Source organism: Entamoeba histolytica, genomic scaffold (assembly GCF_000208925.1).
Source record: "Entamoeba histolytica HM-1:IMSS scf_1104750516737 genomic scaffold, whole genome shotgun sequence".
NCBI classification, from domain to species: Eukaryota; Evosea; order Mastigamoebida; family Endamoebidae; genus Entamoeba; species Entamoeba histolytica.
The window spans coordinates 26,567-46,404 of record NW_001914968.1 but is presented as its reverse complement, the minus strand read 5'-3'; the positions used below and the strand labels follow the sequence as shown (position 1 = coordinate 46,404).

At 25.3% G+C, this 19,838-nt stretch overlaps 11 protein-coding genes across 11 annotated transcripts; 4 read left to right on the top strand and 7 right to left on the bottom strand.

Moving 5' to 3' along the window:
* Positions 1-543: 543 nt before the first annotated feature.
* On the bottom strand, positions 544-2,631 carry EHI_030490 (uncharacterized protein; the record flags this gene model as incomplete). Its single annotated transcript, XM_644718.1, has 1 exon — positions 544-2,631. One exon carries the CDS (start codon positions 2,629-2,631, stop codon positions 544-546), a length of 2,088 nt encoding a protein of 695 aa, XP_649810.1.
* Positions 2,632-3,144: 513 nt separating this feature from the next.
* On the bottom strand, positions 3,145-3,561 carry EHI_030480 (uncharacterized protein; the record flags this gene model as incomplete). Its single annotated transcript, XM_644719.1, has 1 exon — positions 3,145-3,561. One exon carries the CDS (start codon positions 3,559-3,561, stop codon positions 3,145-3,147), a length of 417 nt encoding a protein of 138 aa, XP_649811.1.
* A 489-nt stretch (positions 3,562-4,050) lies between these two features.
* Positions 4,051-5,307, top strand: EHI_030470 (uncharacterized protein; the record flags this gene model as incomplete). Its single annotated transcript, XM_644720.1, has 1 exon — positions 4,051-5,307. The coding sequence occupies one exon, from the start codon at positions 4,051-4,053 to the stop codon at positions 5,305-5,307; it is 1,257 nt and encodes a 418-aa protein (XP_649812.1).
* Positions 5,308-5,514: 207 nt separating this feature from the next.
* Positions 5,515-6,121, bottom strand: EHI_030460 (uncharacterized protein; the record flags this gene model as incomplete). Its single annotated transcript, XM_001913761.1, has 2 exons — positions 5,515-5,790; positions 5,852-6,121. 2 exons carry the CDS (start codon positions 6,119-6,121, stop codon positions 5,515-5,517), a joined length of 546 nt encoding a protein of 181 aa, XP_001913796.1.
* A 112-nt stretch (positions 6,122-6,233) lies between these two features.
* On the bottom strand, positions 6,234-9,026 carry EHI_030450 (uncharacterized protein; the record flags this gene model as incomplete). Its single annotated transcript, XM_644721.1, has 1 exon — positions 6,234-9,026. One exon carries the CDS (start codon positions 9,024-9,026, stop codon positions 6,234-6,236), a length of 2,793 nt encoding a protein of 930 aa, XP_649813.1.
* A 205-nt stretch (positions 9,027-9,231) lies between these two features.
* Positions 9,232-10,593, top strand: EHI_030440 (uncharacterized protein; the record flags this gene model as incomplete). The annotated part of the gene is made up of 1 exon (XM_644722.2): positions 9,232-10,593. The coding sequence occupies one exon, from the start codon at positions 9,232-9,234 to the stop codon at positions 10,591-10,593; it is 1,362 nt and encodes a 453-aa protein (XP_649814.2).
* A 249-nt stretch (positions 10,594-10,842) lies between these two features.
* Positions 10,843-11,793, top strand: EHI_030430 (RNA recognition motif domain containing protein; the record flags this gene model as incomplete). Its single annotated transcript, XM_001913760.1, has 1 exon — positions 10,843-11,793. One exon carries the CDS (start codon positions 10,843-10,845, stop codon positions 11,791-11,793), a length of 951 nt encoding a protein of 316 aa, XP_001913795.1.
* An 893-nt stretch (positions 11,794-12,686) lies between these two features.
* On the bottom strand, positions 12,687-15,989 carry EHI_030420 (tyrosine kinase, putative; the record flags this gene model as incomplete). Its single annotated transcript, XM_644725.1, has 1 exon — positions 12,687-15,989. One exon carries the CDS (start codon positions 15,987-15,989, stop codon positions 12,687-12,689), a length of 3,303 nt encoding a protein of 1,100 aa, XP_649817.1.
* Positions 15,990-16,278: 289 nt separating this feature from the next.
* EHI_030410 (uncharacterized protein) lies at positions 16,279-17,310 on the bottom strand (the record flags this gene model as incomplete). The annotated part of the gene is made up of 1 exon (XM_644726.2): positions 16,279-17,310. The coding sequence occupies one exon, from the start codon at positions 17,308-17,310 to the stop codon at positions 16,279-16,281; it is 1,032 nt and encodes a 343-aa protein (XP_649818.2).
* Positions 17,311-17,896: 586 nt separating this feature from the next.
* Positions 17,897-18,925, bottom strand: EHI_030400 (protein kinase domain containing protein; the record flags this gene model as incomplete). The annotated part of the gene is made up of 1 exon (XM_644727.1): positions 17,897-18,925. One exon carries the CDS (start codon positions 18,923-18,925, stop codon positions 17,897-17,899), a length of 1,029 nt encoding a protein of 342 aa, XP_649819.1.
* Positions 18,926-19,182: 257 nt separating this feature from the next.
* On the top strand, positions 19,183-19,545 carry EHI_030390 (uncharacterized protein; the record flags this gene model as incomplete). Its single annotated transcript, XM_644728.1, has 1 exon — positions 19,183-19,545. The coding sequence occupies one exon, from the start codon at positions 19,183-19,185 to the stop codon at positions 19,543-19,545; it is 363 nt and encodes a 120-aa protein (XP_649820.1).
* Between the last annotated feature and the right edge of the window lie 293 nt (positions 19,546-19,838).

Sequence of the window (19,838 nt, the reverse complement as noted above, 5' to 3'; positions counted from 1 at the left end):
TATATAGAGGATAAAATAAAGAAGAATAAATGATATGACAAATTGATAGTTATAAAAGATAAAATGATAAAAATAATATTTATTACTACAGTAGAAATGGATAACATTCACTAAAATAACATAAGACAAATTAATAGAATAAATTAAATTACAATATAATTCCAATAAACAAAAGAATGAATAGTAAATACAATCAAAGAATAAGATATTATAATTGCATTTTTAAATAATGATAAAAGATAAAATGAATAATAACATGAAAAACATAATGAAATAATATAGATACAATATAGGTGAATATAAAATATAGAAATACTTCATGAACATGATTCTGAAGAGAATGAAAATAATAATCTCAAATAAATAACAAGAAATAGAAAAATCAATATCTACTGGTACTAAATTTATTAATTTTATATATTCTGTGGTGATTCTAGTAATGAATCTCTTTTGTTCGACAAATTAATTGAAAAACAATATAAACAACTTCAAAATAAAAATTTGATATAAAAGAAATTATAAAATTTAAATAAAATAATTGAACTAAAGAAGAGGAGAATATTTTGTATATCGACAAATACTTGTTGGTTGAACCATAAATCCATTCTTTGTTTTTTTCAAATTGATGATACATTTTTTTCTTCTTGGAATATCTTGATTCTTATGAAGTACTCTAAACTTAGTTGACTTTACCATAGAATCAAATAATTTACTATCACTCCATGGAGTTTCACACCATTCATTAAATGATATTTCAAATGCACTATTAACATATGTTGAATCTTCATAAATAAGATCACTCCATTTAATTCTATTTCTACGTGTTTCTTCAGTAGCTTTACCAATATTTAAATACAATACACCAACATCTTGAATGTCAGCACTTAATACTTTTTCAAAAATATTTTGGAAACTACCAAAATAAGGAATACATGGATTTCCTAATTCTTTCATTGCAGTAATTAAATTAGGATATGATCCATCTTTTGGGTCAGTCAATTCATTAACCCAATTTCTAAGTTTAGTCATATCATTACGAAGTATTGGTTTCTCGAATTTATTTAGTCTAAAAGAAGAAAACCCAATAGAAAGTCCCAAAGTTGCAAGGAGATTATGTCGTAACCAATACAATTGTGAAATTATTTCAATGAAATATTCATGAAATTCTTTATTTAATAATGGGTTTTGAACGCTTTCATATAATGATTGAGAGACCCAATATGCCAAAATATCAACTTTCTTTTTTAAATCAGTTGCTCCAATTCCAGCTCTTCTCATTTGTTTTGAATAAAAAATTGCACGAGGTGGACATTTAGTAAAAATACCAACATGTGCTTCAGTTAATTTTTGTGCAACAAATCTAGGATTTAATAATATATAAAAATATTGTGGTGGATATCTCCAAATACATCTTTTAAAGATAGGTAATTCATATTCTTCTTTCATTGAAAGAACTAAAGAAGTAGTTGAATTACTACGTTTATGTATTTTTTCGATATTAATAAAAATTTTATACATCATATTCATAAATTTACTTTCAAATGCTCTTGGAACTTTACGCCAATGTTCTAAAAGAAATCCAACACTTAATAAACGTTTATTATCTTCTTTTATTAAATGAATTAATGCACCAAAAAAATCTTCTTTAGTTAAACCATAAAGTAAAGGTAACCAAGAATAAGACCTTGAATAATATTCTGGATTAGAACAATAACCACAATAATAAATATGTGCAATTTTAGACATTTTAATTGAATAATCATCATAACTCTTTTGATATTTAGACATTCCATTTAGAATAAGTTTTCCTTCTAAAGTTTTTTTACAAGTTTCTAATGAATTTTTCCAATCAGAAGGTTTTTCAATACAAATTGTATTAAGAATTTTATATTGAGAAATAATATCTTCAATAAGAATTGTATTTGAATGTGTTGATTTAGTTAAACATTCTGATTGGACTCTATTAAATTTTGGTTTAAAAAATTCTTTTTGAGGAGTTAAACTAGTTGATGGAATAAAATTAATAGAAGAATTAATAACTGAAGTTGTTGGATGAGTTGGAACAGATAAATTATTATTTTTTCTATGTTGAAGTGGAAAATTAAATTGAAGAGAAGTTAATGAGTCTAAAACATTTTCTATATGAATTAATGGTATAATTAATGACTTTAATCCAAGAAGACTTAGTGATAAAGAATAACAATTATTCCAATTATGATATGTATAACAATCCATAATTATTTCTATAAAATGAATTAGATCTTCTAACATACAAATAATTAAATAATTTAATCTTATTATAATTTCAACACTATTTGATGTATTTTCATTATAAAAATAATTTACATATTTTTCAATTAATCCAACTAATTGAATACTTTCTTCAAAAATATAATTTTCTTTATTTAATTGATTTGGTGTTGTTTCAAATATTTTTAATAATATTTCAATAATATCATAAATTTTTCCTCCTTGTGTATTTTCTATAATTAATTCTACTATATTTGCTTCATTAATTGTTCTTGAATGTTGTGATGTAATTGCTCTTCTTCCTGGTATTCCACTAACTATTCCTCGATGTTGAGAAACTACTGTTTCAAAACAATTATTTGGTGTAAAGCAAGTTGTCATATTAGACACAAGAACTATTAAATCTTATCTTTTTAATTATAAAAAAATGGTTTACTAATTTAATTAAACACAATAAAAAAAAAAATATGTTTATATCTAAAAATTTAAAGATAAACTATTTTTTATTATATTTTATTATTGTTTTATAATTCTCTTTTTCTGTTTACGAAATGTATTTTTTTTTAATATTAAAAAATAAAATAATAATTATTATAATTAATTTAATTAATTATTATAATAAATAACTTATCTTTGAATTTTTTGAATATTACATTTAAATATTTTTCTTTTTTAAATTTTTTAATTTCAAAAATTTTTCAAGAGTATTTTATTTATAGTTTCCTTTACGATTTTTATTCTATTTTTATCTCTTTTTTTTTAAATTTAGAATTTTCTAAATTTATTTTTATAATTTTCAATATTTTTTTAAGTTATAATTAATAATAAAATTTATTATAATTAAACTATAAAAAATATATACAAATAAAAAATTGAATTTGTTAAACAAAACAATCATTGAAGAGGACGTTCCATAACCATTCTATTTTCATCTCCTTTTTTAGTAAAATTTAAGCTACAAGGAGTACAATAATATTCATCAGGATTAACTCCTTTTTTCCAATCACTACTTTTCTTCCCACAAATACAACAAGTTTTTTCTTGAAGAGCAGCAATCCTAGCAGACCGTTCTTTTTCCAAAGCTTCATATTGAGCTTGTTGTTGTTGTTTAATTTTTGCTTCTAATTGAAGAATATGATCAGCACTATAATTGCTGAATGCTTGTTTTTGGAATTCATTAAATATATCCATTAATCTTTTTCTAAATGAAACTAATTCTTCATGTGTTAAATCTCTTGAATATAAAATTGTTAATATTTCTAATGATAATGTTTTTATTTTGGTTGGAAATTGTGGATTATCTTCAGCCATGCCTCTCGATATTTACTAGATGATTTTGATTTTAGAGTGCTTTTATACGACAACTCATAAAAATTTTCCTTTTTTTACTTTTTTTTCTTCTATTAATAAAACTATTCTTTTTTTATATTTTTTACTTTTTTTATAGTTTAAAAAAACTATAAAAAATTAATTCTTCACTTTTTTTATAAAAAAAAAAAAGGGTTTTGTTTCAAAATAAGAAAACAAAAACTAAAACAAAAAGAAAAGTTATAGATGAGATTTTTTTTATTTATCATTTTTGTTATATTTCAGAGAGGAAGAGAGAAAATATAATAGTTAAAGTCATAAATAAAGAAAATAATTGATGACTCAATTAAATAATTTATTGATAGAAAAGATTGAGTTTTAACTAGATATATAGTTTAACAATACTATTAAAATTTAAAGAGAATAAAAAACAATTTATGTTAGTAACATTTTAATTTTAACTAGTATTTGTTAATTGTAAAAGAAGTATTAATGATACAGAAAGTACGTCCTATGAATTACAATGAATGGCCATTAATTAGTATGTGGATATCTGTAAGTGACTTATTTGAAGATATTGATATTAACAAATTTAAAAGAAATTTACCTCATGTACTTAAACAATATACTCCATTTAAACTTTTTGCAAAACCAGAAAAGGTTGATATAAATGATCAAATAGATATTAAAAAAACTCCATTTGGTTCAAAAGATGCTAATGAACAATATTGGTGGTATAAAGCAAATGATGAATGGTTAATTCAAAATGAAAAAGAATATTTAAAGGAAGTTCCTTTTGAAGATAAAAGAGAAATTCGTTGTTCAAATAAGAACCTTATGACAACATCAGGTCTTTTATATTATATTGAATGGAGTCAAAAAGGAAATCTATTTAGAATAGAACTTTTTACTTCACATTCTCTTTGTGATGGTAGAACAATATTTAATTGTTTTGATGTTATTAGAAGTGTAATTACTGAAGAGAAATGTACTTTTGAAGATGACCCACTTCTTGATTATGATGTTACTTCATATTATTCATTAACACAAGAACAATTAAATTCTATACCAGAGGCATGGCATTTAGAAGAAGGTAGATGGTATCCAGACACTGGATTTGATGATAATGAAAATATATGTCAAACAGTATCATATTGTTATAATAATGTTGATAAATTTTGTCACAAATATAAAGTTGGTGTTCAATCCATTATCAATACTTGTCAAACACGTGCTTTTAAAAAATTTTATAATTTACCTGATAATACTGAAATAATTATTTGGTGTCCTACTGATACTAGACATTCTTCATTTGCAAATGATCCAATTAAAAGAAGACATTTTTATGTAAATAATGGTGGTAGTTTTATTAGAACAAAAGGATATGGTGATAAGTTAAAAGATATTATTGAAGGAGATAAAGCAGTAAAAGAATATACAAAAAGATATGATTGTTGTTTAAATGTAATTAATCAAGCAAAAGGATTATTAGACCGTCTTCCTTCAGTCTTTAATAAATCTCTTATTGTATCTAATATTGGATCTATCAGAGAATTTGCTCATCCAGAATTTGCTCTTTATTACCTTTTTAATAAAGATACATATTGTATTAATATGTATTCATTCCATAATGATGAAACAATTTATTTCGTATATGCTAGACCAAGAAAAATAAATTCAAAATTATTAGACTTAATGTTAAATGAGCTTAATAACATTATGAAATTTATTAACTCAATGGTTGATTGATGAATATTTATTATTTTTTTTCTTATTAAATTAAACCTTTCAGTTATAAAGGTAATTTGAAAATTAATCTAATTAAATAGACTTTTAACTTAAAATAATCAAAAGATATTTAATGAATTTTAAATAGTAAAAAGTACTTCCTTTAGTAGAATAAAATTGATGAAGAATATCAAAAAAAAAAATAAATAAATAACACAATTAATAAATTTATTTAGGATTTGTTTTTAAGAAAGAATTAATTGCTTCAGCAACATTTCTTTCACTAAGAAAGTTTTTTTGTGAAGGAAGAGGAGTAGTAAAATCTTCTAATGGAACAGGAACACCATTCCATATATATCCTTTAAGTGGGTCTATTTTCACAGAATCTTGAATTCGTTCATAGAAATCAATAACACTTGCCATAATATTATCGATACTATTGCAAATTACACCACTTAACGTTGGAGCAGGATAAATGTTAGTTTCACAAATAAAAAATGCATACTAATATAAAGTAAATAATAAACTATATAAATAAGTGATATTAAATATTAATTAAACAAACTTTAATGGTTTCTTTCATTTCTTGGTTTTCAACTCTAACAATTAAATATATACTTTGTTTACCTTCTCGTTTATATTCAAATACTTTAAATGGCTGAATTTTTTCTAATGAATATTCTTCAGGTGAAAGACGAATATCACCACCAGTTTGAGCAAAAAAATTAGTTTCACTAAAATAGAGAAATGCAGTTTCTTTATCAGGAAGTCCATTAGTAGGATAAAAGTCAGAAGGACTTTCAAACATAGTAAATTGAGGTTCTTCTCTTTGCATTCAACAAAATGAAAAATGAAGTTTTTTTTTAAACAAAACAAACCTTAGGGAATTAAGAAAAAAATGTTATTAAAAGAATAAAATTAAAATTAACTCAAGTAAATTAAGACAATCATTTTGTATGACCATCAATACTCTCTCGAATATCTTTTAAGAATTTCTTTAAATTACCTGCTTTAGCAGGAATTTGTTCTAAACTATCAGTAATATATTTACTAACATCTTTATATTTAGAATCAAAAGTAATACCAGTATCAACAATACCACGAATTAAAGTATTCATAACTAATGCAATTTTTAATGCATACTTTTGTTCTGAATGTTCAACAATTACTTTCATCCATTCTTCAATATGTTTATTTAACATTTCAGCAATTTCTCCATAATTTGTTTTATTATTAGCTTTCTTTAATAAGAAATAACTAAAGTCTAATGCTACAATTCTTAAATACATATTTGATGTTTTCATAGCTCCAATAACACATACTTTAATAACATCAGTTCCTTGAAGTAATTCTGATCTTTTCATATTAACAACAACAGCCTTAAATGGTAAACATCGTTTCTTATTAAATTCTCTTTCAATTTGTGAAATGAAATACTTTTTAACTTCACCTGCAAGTAAAGCATATCCTTTTTCTACATATTTAATATAAAATCCTAATGCTCTTTGAGCAATAAGAGAAGTTTTTTGTTTAATAAGTAATTCACTAAAAATAATAAATTGTTCTTTCATATATTCATCAGTAATTTCTTTAGTAATTGGAGCGTGTTTACTAATTCCTTCACAAATTTTACATAATCTTTCATAAATTAATGAAAATCTTGATTTATTATAAAGATTACCTGCACCTTCAATAAGAAGTGGAATAAACTCAATAAATTCTTTATTATTACACTCTGCTTTACAAAATGTTTCAAGTAAATCACAAACCCTAAATTGGAATTGGACTTGTCGTTGTTCTTTTGTTTCTTTTTTCTTTTTCTCCATTTCTTTCATCTTTTTATGAATTAAAATTTCTTCTTGTGCATCTTCATTTTCAAGTAAATCAAATACATCAATTTCTTTCTCTTCAAGGTCTTCATTTTTATTTTTTTCTTTTGGTTCTTCATTTTTATTATCTTTTTCATCATCTTCTTCAATAACTAAATTTTCTTCACAATTAATTACTGCATCAATAACGTTTTTAATACATTTTCCAATAGTCTTAAGTAATTCCTTCCATACTAAATTAACTAATCCTCTTATTTGACTTTCTGTTCTTCCTAATAATCCAATTAATACATCAATTAATACTTCTTTAGCTTCTTTATCATTTTCATTAGCTGCTAATGAAGATAATGCTTTCATAGTATCATTTAATACTTCAATACTTTCTTCATTTTCATTATCAATATCCAAAACAAGGAAGTATAATAATAATTGGAACACTGGTTTCTTTTCATTTTTTTTAATAGCTTTTTCAAAATCTTTTGGTATTTTATTGTCTTCTTGTTGTTTTTTAAATTCATATAATACAGTAAAATTACTTAACATTTCTGCTATATAATCTTTATTATGTGTTGTCATAGATAATTGAAGATATCTTTGAGTAGCACTTTCATTTTTAATTAATTTGTGAAGATATTCATGAGGATATTTATGTGCAATAGCATATAATAAAGTTAATATCTTATCATGTGTTTCTTTATTGATGTTAGGAGCTAATGCAATGTAAACTATCATTTCAAGTAGCCAAGTAATATTAGCTTTTTTGTCGAAAAGAGTAATAATTAACTGAATAAATTTATCACTTTCTTCTGGTTCAAGAAGTTTAGATAAACGAGATATAGTTTTAACACCAGCTATTTGATCAAAATAAATACTTCCTCCATCTCCAATAAGATTTTTAATTATATCAAATGCATAATTAGTACTTTGTCCAATAACTGTTAATAAATGTGCTACAACTTTCTTTAATGGATGTCTTCTAACTAATGAAATTGCAAGTAACAATTTAACAAATTTGGGTTGTAAAACAATATTAATATCTTCTTGATTAAAGTCTTTAAAACATTGACTTAATGCCATAAAAATTGAGTAACAAATACGTTCTCCTTTACTCATTGGAAGTAGAACTTCTTCCATTAATTTTTTAAATTGTTTTTCTTTACGGGAATATTGAATTAAATAATGTAATAATGGTACTTGAGAAGTACCACTTGTCTCACATGCTGTTTTAAGTGCTAAATGAATAGCATTAATACCATCTTCACTAAATAATCCTTTTTCAAAACATGATGGAATAGTAATTTTAATTTCAAGAGCACTTTGAAGACATACAAGACTAACATCTATTGGAAGAATAGACTCTTTAGTCACTTGTTTCATATGTTCATTTATAGAAGCAATAATAAGACTTTTAATATTTCCTTTTGAATTTTGAATTAATAAAATAAGTGCTTCAGTTGTTACTTCACAAAGATATGACTTCTTATTAGCAAGGAAAAATAAAGTTTTCATTATATATTCTACAGTTTCTGTTTCATTAACTCGTTGTGCTTTAATTAAAGCCAAACAAGTACATAATCTTCCAAAGAGTACATCTCTTAATGCTTGACGAGCATTACCAGTAGTAGTAAATGTGGATGTAGCAATATCTACAACAGAACTCTCTTGGATAGAGGGGAATGTTTGAAGAAGTAAAATTAAACATAATAAATTTCCATCACGAGCACAGTCGTGTGATGAACCTAAACTCTTAATTAATCTATTCAATGAATAAACCATAACTTCACTATGTTCACCATTTTTAATTTCACTTTCTGCTTTTTTAAGAATGGTGATAATTGATTGAGCAGCACTAATTCGAATTTGTGGATCAAGAGAAGCAAGTTCAATAAAATAGTCAGATGTTGTGGACATATCAATAATTCAATCTAGTTAGATTTAAAGATAACCACATGTTAGGGTTAGTTAAATAACACAATAATAAAATAAATGTTATAAAAAAATAAATATTTTTATAAAAAAAAAACAAAAAATAGAAATAAAAGAAGAGATGAAGGGGTTTTAATTATGTTTTTTGAGAAGAGAGAACATGATTAGGGATTTGAACTGCTTTTTCTTAATGAGCGGTGTAAAAAGGACGAGAGGCATAAGAAAAGGAAAAAAGAAGATTGCTGCTCTTGAAATAAATCAAACGACAATAGATTGTTTTTTTGGCTCAAAAAGAAAAAAGAGAAAAAGTCGAGAGATAATAAATGTTGATAATGAAAAAGAGAAAATAAGAAGAACAGAAGATGTGTTAATTGGAAATTGGATATTAAAAAAGAAAAAAGAAGCACAAAATGGAGAAAGAATAAAAAAGAGATGTTGTGTATTATTAGAATATATTTCATTTGAATTAAAAAATATTTGTGGAGAATTAAATGTATTATGGAAAGAAACAACAATTGAAGAATTATGTCAAGAGACACAACGTGGACAATCAAAAGATGATCCAATTGATTTAGAAGAAATACAAATTACAGTTTATGAATTTGATATTGAAACAAAACAACAATTAAAAATGTTAACAACACAATTAAAATATCTAAGTCAAATATTTGTTATTAGAATGAATGAATTATTAATAACAGATATGACATTATTAATTTCAGAATGTGAGTTATTTATTCCAATGAAAGATGGAATTGAATATATGATGTTTAAACTTAACTCATCTATTAAAAAAGATAAAATAAATTTAAATAAACCTCAAATTAAAAAAATATTTGATATCTTTTCATTTATTAAAGAACCAATTTTTTATATAATTCAATGTTTATATCTTATTCAAAATGGATTATGTCAATTCTGTCTTGACTCAGATATTATTCAACCTTTTCAATTAATTAAACGCTTTTATTCTAAAACTGCAAATGAACAAGAAATGTTAATATATTCTATTGGTAATGATGAACTTAAAGATTTGGTTTATTGGTATTGTTTATTTAATGAACCTCTTGACCGTCTTCATTATATTTATACAAATTTTTGTTATTCTGATATCTTTGATTCTATTAAACCAAGTTATAGAACAGATCTTATTAATGAATTAAAGGCAATGCATTCTATTATTCTTCCTATTTATTGTTCTTCTAATTCAGTAAAGAAATTACATTATATTTCTTCTAAACAATCCCAATTTAAAATGAATATTGATATTAAAGAAAAAATTAATAACATTTTACCTTCTTCCTCTAAAACATTTGTTTCAAGGAATCAGTTTATAGAAAATGTATTTCCTTTTATTCTTCAGATATTAATAAATTGTCAAATTAACTTTTCATCAAAAAGTGATAAGTTTAGATTTAAACAACAATTTTTGGATCTTAAGGTTGATGGAAAGTCTTGGAGATTGCTCATTCAAAATAGTCCTTTTCAGTCAGTTGTTAACCAACTTACAGAAACTCGAAAAAAATTTATATTATCTTTTTTTGATTATTAATGTAATTGAATATGAGATTTCTTGTTTTGGGATTTAATTTCTCTTTTTTATTTATAAATGGTAGTCTCTGTAATTATTTTATTTTTAAAGTCCACTTGACAATCAAATGTCTATTTTCTTTTTAAAAAAAGAATATAAATAAAAAAATCAAAAGATAAGATTATAGTATTTAAACCATTTTAATATAATATCTTCTCTACTCACAAAAAAAAGGTAAAATAAATCCAAAAAAAGATACAGCTAAGTTCAATGAGCAAAGAATCATTGGAAAAAGCTATTAAAGTAAATTGTACTACTACGTTATTCTTTGCTCGTATGGGAAGTATTAAAAAAGAAGAACTTAAACAATACTGCGAACAATTCGGTCCTGTGAAGGATATTTCAATGATGGTTGATACAGAAACACAAAGACCTAAAGGATGTGGATTTGTAAAGTTCATGACTCATGAAGATGCCAAATTATGTGTTGAAGAAGCTCCTAAAAGAAATAGAAATGACCCACATAAAAGAAATTGGGTAATTGAATGGGCTAAATCATCTCAAATTAAAGAAGGAGATCTTGACAAAATGACAATTTACATTTCAAATCTTAACCAACAAAACGATAATGAAGATATGATCAGACAAAAGTTTAGTGTTTATGGAAATATTGAGAAAGTTACTACTATTGAAAATTCTAAAGGAATGTTTGCTTTTGTGAAATATGAACAAATGGAAAGTGCAATTGAAGCAATTAACAAGGAAAATGGAAAAGAGTGGTGTGGGAATTTAATTGTAGTTGAATTCTCTGAAACTATCGAATCAAAAAGAAATAGAAGACAAAAGGCTACATTAAAGAAACATTGTCAAAGTTCTACTCTTCTTCCTCATACATCTCAGAACCAATCATACGTTCAAATTACATCTCCAAAACAAAAACATATTCCCTCAGAACCAGTTCATCGTACATCAAAGTCATACACAAATTCTCTTCCTCCTCAACAACTTGACCTTTTATTTTCTACTCCTACATCTGCACGTCATATCTCACAATCATCATCTCCAACAACTGAGATGTTTAGTACTCATCACTACAATTTGTTTCATCAATTCAATCATGTTTCTCCATTTGATGCACTCACTCCAGACAATGATAAAGAAACAAGTGATTTACCTATATTTAGAGAGTTAGTATCACCAGCCTCTGAAAAAAAGAAATAGTTTTTCAATTCCTCTTTATTTAATTATTGTATTGTTCAATACTTTATCAATTCACTCTTTTTTTATTTTTAGGTTTTATTTAAAATAATTCAGATTGAATCATTTCAATTACTATGATTCGTTTTGGTGTGAAATGATTTGGATGTTGTTTTCCACAAAGTGCATTTTGATATTCCTTCATATTTAAATGAATGTTGTTTACAATGTGATTGTGTTTTATCATTTTCTTTATAAATACCAGTATCATGTCTAAATGAAAACAAACGAATATTTAATTGATTAAATAATCAAAATGAAAATTGCGGTTGTTTAATATTGAATTTCTTCATTCCTTTCATTCTTCCTTTTGATTCTAATGAAAATACAAATGATTGTGAATCATTTATAAAATCACCAATTTTATCAATTTTAGAATTAACATATCCTCCAAATTTATTTCCTTCTTCATCTTCAATAATAATTATTATATGTTCTTTATTCATTATTCTTTCTTCAAATACTGATTTATTAACATTCCAATCATCAACATCAGAATCAAATGTATATTTCCTACTTTTCTATTTGTCCATTCTTCTATTTGTTGAATTTCTTCTATTCCTCTCATTTTTGCAAATTCTCTTCTTCTTGTTTCTTTCTATTCAGACTTCCTAAATAATATTGATAATTCTTAGTAGTATCATCAATTGGTTGTTCTTGTTTATTAATTCTTCCATTTTAATTTAATTTGATGTTTATAAGTTCAAAATATTATTAAAATAGTTAAATACATTTTATTAACACATCAAATAAGAAAATGATTTAAATCATTCTTTCTCAACGTCATTTGTTTTTTGATTTTATAATAACATTACTAACACTAAGAAATTAGATACCACAAAAGTTCAATTCAATCTTTATTCACTGGATGAGCTAGAAGAGCTTGAAGACAAAGCCACTGGTTGATTTTTTTCTGGTTGAGAAGGATTATGTATAGAGTCATTTTGAGAGTTTTGTTGGAGAGGGTCTGTTTGTTGTTCTTCAGAGGGGACAGATTGTTCTTGAACACTAGAAGGGACAGAAGGGGTAGAATTAGAAGATATGTCACTTCCATTCATTTTCTTTTCTCCTTCAACATTAAGGGCATATCTAATGTCTTCACCCCAAGATTCTATGATAGTTAAGATATCAACAAATTTAGGTCTATCTTCTGGATTTTGAGACCAACATTTAGTTGTTAATTCCCAATAATTTTCTGGAATACCATCAGGTTTTTCTAATCTATTACCTTCAATAACAAATTGTGGAATCATCCATGGTTGATTAAATCTTTCATCTCCATCATATGCATTATGTTCTACATATGTTTCATATAATACAATACCATAAGCATATACATCAACTGGATATGAATAATCAGTAGAATTTTGAAGACATTCTGGTGCCATATAAGTAGGTGTTCCAATACCTTGTGATAATTCTTTAGCACTCAAATTTCTTTCAGAAATATTTCTACAAGTACCAAAATCAGTTAATTTAGCACAAACTGGTGAACGAGGATTTAATGAGAAAACTAATAAATTTTCACCTTTAACATCTCTATGAATAATTGAATTTTGATGAAGATAAGACAATGCAACAGCCATATCATCTAATATTTTGACTTTTAATTGGTAACTAATGACTTGTTTTCCCCAAATCTTACTTAATGATCCATATTCTGCAAATTCTGTAACAATAGCAATTTCTCCTTCGGTATATACTGCTCCAATCAATTCTACAACACAATTTTGTCTTAATTGAGTCATCATAGATACTTCATGATTAAATTCTTTTTCTTGTTCTTGTGTTAAATTTCTTGCTTTCATCTTTTTAATAGCAACTTCTCTTCCTCTATAAGTTCCTCTAAATACCATACCAAAAGCACCTTCTCCAATTGGTGGCATAATTGGTTTAAGTTCAGTATGGTCTAATTTCAATGATAAATCAGATTCAATAGTAATATTAAATTTAGCTGTTTCTTTATTTTGATCATCAACATCCATAGCAGAAATACCAATATTATCACTAACAGAAGCAGTACATAACATTTTAATCTTAAATGTAACTTGAATAGCAGTTCCTGGTTTTAATGTTGCACTTTTTGGATTAATTTCTAAATCATATCTATGAGATGGAGTGTAATGGAATTCAAAATAATATTCTTTCTTTGACATATTAGCTAAATTAACTGACTCTTCATACTCTTGGTCAACAATTGCTTTAGATTTAGCCAAATTAAATGTTAATTCCCATTTATCTGTTTTTAATGGGAATTTTTCATTATCTGCTTCAAGAAGAATTAACTCAAGATCTGATGATACGTGGAATGGTTTAATTGCTGCAGTTTCTGCTTTAACACTTCTTGATCTTCTCCACCAAATAATACCTATAAGGACAAGAAGAAGTATAACAATAATAATTACAGCTACTATTACTAATGGAATAATTAATGCCCAATTGGTTTTTGAACAAGACATTGATCCTGCATCTAACTTATATCCATCTTCACATGTAGCACATTTATCTCCTGAACAAGTAGCACAATGCTTTAATTCATTACATGGAGCACATTTACCATTTTTAACATATTCTTTATCACTAGGACATGATGTACAAATTGGCATTTGACTAGCTGAACTATATTGACAAGTCTCACATTCAGACGGACATAAACTACAATTATATGCTGATTCATCATCTAAATTAATCCAATATCCATCATTACAAGTTGTACAGCCATTAGCATCAGCTTGACATGTCATATTAATATCACTTTTTGGTCTACACAAACTTTCATTTTTATCATTATTAAAATCTTTTGGTAAGAAATAGTCGTTATTACATGACAAACATGAATTACTATTCTTACAAGTAGCACAAGACTTATGACAACTAATACATTGTTGTGAGCTACTTTCTGATGAAATGAAATACCCTGGTTTACATTCAGTACAATAACCCATTTCTGTTGAAACACAATTACCATCCATATACTCACATTCTGAGTGTTCTTCATCTAATTCATCACCACTAACTCTCTTAAGAGTATAATTCGTTGTACATGCAGTACAATGATTTGCTTTTCCTTCACATAATTTACAATGTTCAGCACATTCTTCACATCTTTGCTTTCCAGTTGGAACATAATAACCTCGTGTCTTCTGTCCTTCAGCACTTAAATCATTTTTACATTCTTTACATCCTGCTTGATCAGCTAAAGCACAATTATCATCTTTCTTAACACAAGCTGTATTATCAAAATAATAATCATCAGCACATGAAAGACAATGTGTAGCTTCACTAACACAACTTCCACATTCTGGACTACATTTTTCACATTCTAAATTAGAATTAAAGAAATAACCACGCATACATTGTAAACATCCATAAGTATCAGACCCTTCTTCACAAAATATTGCATCCTTCTTTGAACATTTTCCTTTATAAAGAACAAAGTCTTTTTCACATTGTGTACAATGATTTTGGTTATCATTGTTATCTTTATAACAAACTTTACAATGACTACTACATTCTACACAATTACCAGCTTCTAATCTATATCCATCATTACATCTTTCACAATGATCTTCTTTTAAATCAGCACAGTTATTAATAGAAATACATTTGTCTGGATTCTTTTCTGTTCCATCATTCTTTTCTAATAATTTATAATTATTACATTGATAACAATTATATTGGTCAGTACATAGTGCACAATTCTCCATACATTCAGTACAAACTTTATTTTGTATATCAAAATATTTTCCAGCTGGACATCTTCCACATGCCTCATCATTTTCCGATAATGAACAATCAACACATGACTTTTCATCAGTAGAAAGATAAAGTTGTGTACCATCCTCTTTTTTACCACATTGATAACAATGTGTAGAATTACAATAATTACATCCTTCCCTACATTTATCACATAAATTACCATTTAATCTATACCCTGCTTTACATCTAATACAAACACTACTATCACTAGCTTCACAATTTTCTAATGCATTGGCACTTTGACTACATACTAATGAAGGAATACCAGTTTCTGTATTATCTTGTAATTGAAGAAAACATCCTTCAGAACATTGTGTACAATGAAATTCTGAAATTTTATGTAAACATTCACAAGCCAAAGACTGAATAATAAATATTCCAATATATATGATAACTACCATTTATTTTTTAACAATATTTAATTTTAGTTTTTTTCTTAGTTTCACTGGTTCTTTTAATAAATTATTTTCTATTATTTTTTTTCCAGAAATTTTCATTAATCTTTCACCTTTGAATATTTACTATTTTTAATTCTTTTATCGATTTTGGAATTGTTTATTTTCTTTTCAATAAGTTCATTCATTGTATTTTTATTATTCTTTTTTATTACTCTAAAATTAAAAAACTATTTTTATGTTTTATATAACTAGATATTATTAAAGAAAAATCACTTATAAACGATGATGAAAATTACCATTTCATTGGTAAATCATTGTCTACAGAAACTGTTTTTTCCATTCTGAATTTAAATGGTGTTTCAAGGAATCTCCAAATACAATCCACCAATAAATTTAATCCAACTGCCATTGAAAATACATACAGAAGTCCAAAGATTTTCCAACTTAATAAGAAATCTAAGAATCTACTTTGCACTACATAAAAGTTTTTATAAATAAATGGTGTTTCCCAATTTATTGTAACACTATAATTTGTATCTTTGTTTTTACAAATTGAAGTAATTTTATCATATACTTCATTTTGAGCTTGAACTGTACCTGGAGAAAGTCTAATACCTTCTTCAATTGTAACTCTTAACATTGAATTAGTAGGTAATTTAGGTAATTTAGTAGTATTTTTTTCCCAACTTTTATAAGAAATTCTTTGAGTTGTTTTAAAAGTAGTTTTTGTAAGTAGTTTTGAATAATCAGTATCTTCTTCATCAATTTGTTGATATTCACCATTAGATTTTTTATTTAATATTTTACTTATATAATGATAAGATTCTCCATAAACATTTCCTTCTGGTTTTCCAGAGATATATCTATTCAAAATATCAGGGAGATTGTGATTGAAATTTCCATTCCATAATTCCATTAAAATACTATGTGCAGCAAATACTCTGTTATAAAAATCTGTGTCTCTATAAAAGATACGTGTTATAAATATTATAATTAATTCTAATAACAAAGCTGAAACAAAAATCCCTGATGATACAATAACTTCAAAATCATTTTTTTTACAAATAATTCTATCACACATAACAACTAATGATGCGAAAACAAAGGGTGATAAGAAAATATTGATAATTGGAATTCTTCTTCCAAGTCCAAGATTTACAGCAGCTAAACATAAAACAGCAAAAGGATATCCAATGGCAAGTCCATAAGTAACATGTTTTCTTCTTCCAGAATCACAATAATTAAATTCTTTTCTTTCTTTAGTAGATTCAGTTAAACAACTAATTTGAGATTGAGTTATTTCACAATTTGCTTGAATAGTCATTACCTCTTCTTTTCTTGTAATTTGTGTACACGAATCATCTGAATAGAAAGTTAATACTAATTGACCGTTATCAATTTGGTATTGCTCAGATGAACTTACAGATGTTATTTTACAGCCTAAGTTGTATGTTGTTATAATTGCAGAAGTTTGTAAAGCAAAAAGAATAAAAACAAGACTTGTCATAAGAATAAATGGATAAGAATCTTGTTTTTTAAGATTGTATTTCTATATTTCGAATTAAACCCTGTTAAATTTATCTCAAAAATGTCAAAGAAAAAAACAATTCATATCTTATTTTCTTTTATAAAATTTCTTCATCAGAAAAAATGAAGAATAAAAATCAATTTCATTATTTAATATAATATTAATTCGGTTTTCTGATTAAATTATATAAAAAAAAAGTTTTAAATACTATTCATAAATTTAAAGTATTTTAAAAGGACGTTAAAATATATAAAACAAAATTGCCTTATATATTATATTTTAATAATGAGTATTTTATAAACAAAATATTAAGAAGAAATTCAAAAAAAAAATATAATAATAACAGTAGTAAACCAACTAAAACTTTATAATCAAAAAAAATCTATAATTCATTAAAAGTATCAAGTACACTCTTTTCAACAGAGCAATCAATTTGTTTTTTATCAAGAAGTTGCCAAAATAAAGATTGTTTAGAATCTTGTGATAGTGAAGAAGGAGTTTTAATTCCTGATGACTGAGTTGAACCCATATCATCATCAGTTTCTTTCATAAATGATTTATATGGGTTATTAAACTCAACAACTTGACTAAAATGTTCTAGGATAGTGTATATATTAGGCCGTTTATTTTGATCAAAAACAAGCATTTCTTTAAGTAAAGATTTCATTCGTTTTGACATTTGGTAATCAGTTAAATCTAATTGTTTTACATCAGAAATGCAAAGTGGTGCAGAGAATGGTGGTGTTCCAATTGCAGTCTCAAACAATAAACATCCAAGTGCCCAGATATCACTTTTTCTACTAATTGGTTGATTTTCATATAATAATATCATTTCTGGAGATTGATATTCAGGCTTAACATTATTATTAATAAACTCTTTGATTATTTGATGATCGTTTGGCTTTCTATAATAAAATGTCTCTGATAGTTGAGCACTTCCAAAGTCACATAGTTTTACAGTATAATCTTCTGATAATAAAACATGTTCTTTTCTAAGGTTAAAATATGTAATAGATGGTTTCTGACTATGAAGAAAAGCAAGTGCACTTGCAATTCCATGAAATACTTCAATAATTGTTTCTTCTGGTATTGGTAAAGAGAAAGCATCATCTATAGTATAAGGACAATATTCAGAAAATAAAAGCATAGAATCAGTTAATTGAGTATATCCATAGTATTGAATGATATTTGGTGTTCTAGTACAAAGAGATAATAATGAAATTTCATCAGTAATTTTACCAATCATTTCAGATGTAGTAAGTTCAAATCTTTTACAAACTAAATTATGAGGAAGGGTAGATGATGAACTTTGTTCTGTCAAATAGGTCGTTGAATTCCTTCCTGTAGAAAGTATTTTCTTAATTAATAATTTTTCGTTTCCTAATTTCAACGTACTATTACTGTTTCCCATGTTCTCTAAATTATTGAAAAGAGTTCATTAGATAAACAATTTGATAAGGAATTTTGAAAGTAATACTACTTTTCAATATCTCTCATTTTTAATAAGTATAGCTTTATCATGACTTTATTTACTATATCTTTTGTTTCTCATGTAAAATTATCTATTTGTATGTATGTTGATTTACTTTTCTTACTAAACGGATTTTTCTTTGATTGTTTTTGTTATTTATCACAATAACTATTAAAAAGAAAAATCTTTTTATTCAGATGCCAAAGACAAGACATTCAAAAATCAAAACATGTGACCCTTTTTGTCCACAATCACGAAAAGATGCAGAAGTTAAATCTCACCAACCAGAAGACCTTCCATATAAAGAAGAAAATGATTTAAAAATTCCTCGTAAATTAAAAACAATGCAATATCTCCTCGAACATAATGGTAAACCAAATATCCAGTCTTCAGAAAAAAGAAGAAAAGAACTTGCAAAAATAACAGGTCAAATTAAAAAAACAGAGGCAAAAAAGATAAGGTCAGATGAATTTTCAATAAAAAGAAAACTTCAAAAAGAAGACAAAGAACTTGCTCGTTTATTAAAAGAAAAACATAGATTAGAAGAAATGCTTAAATAAATTGACTGACATTTTTTTTTCTGATTTGTTTTTTTTCTTCTTTGAAACAAACTTTAGTTAATACACAGATTGAGTTACATTAAAATATTCTTAAGTTAAACAATTTCCTTTATTTATAAGAAAATCCTACAGAAAAATTTCAAATGTTAACGCAAATTCCAGAAGTTGATTACCACATTCTTTGTTAATTCATTTACTAAAATATTTTTATACTTATTCATTCAAAATTTTTGAATGATTATTAAGAAATTTAATTCATAAACATTGAAATAACTAATCAAATATATTTTAGT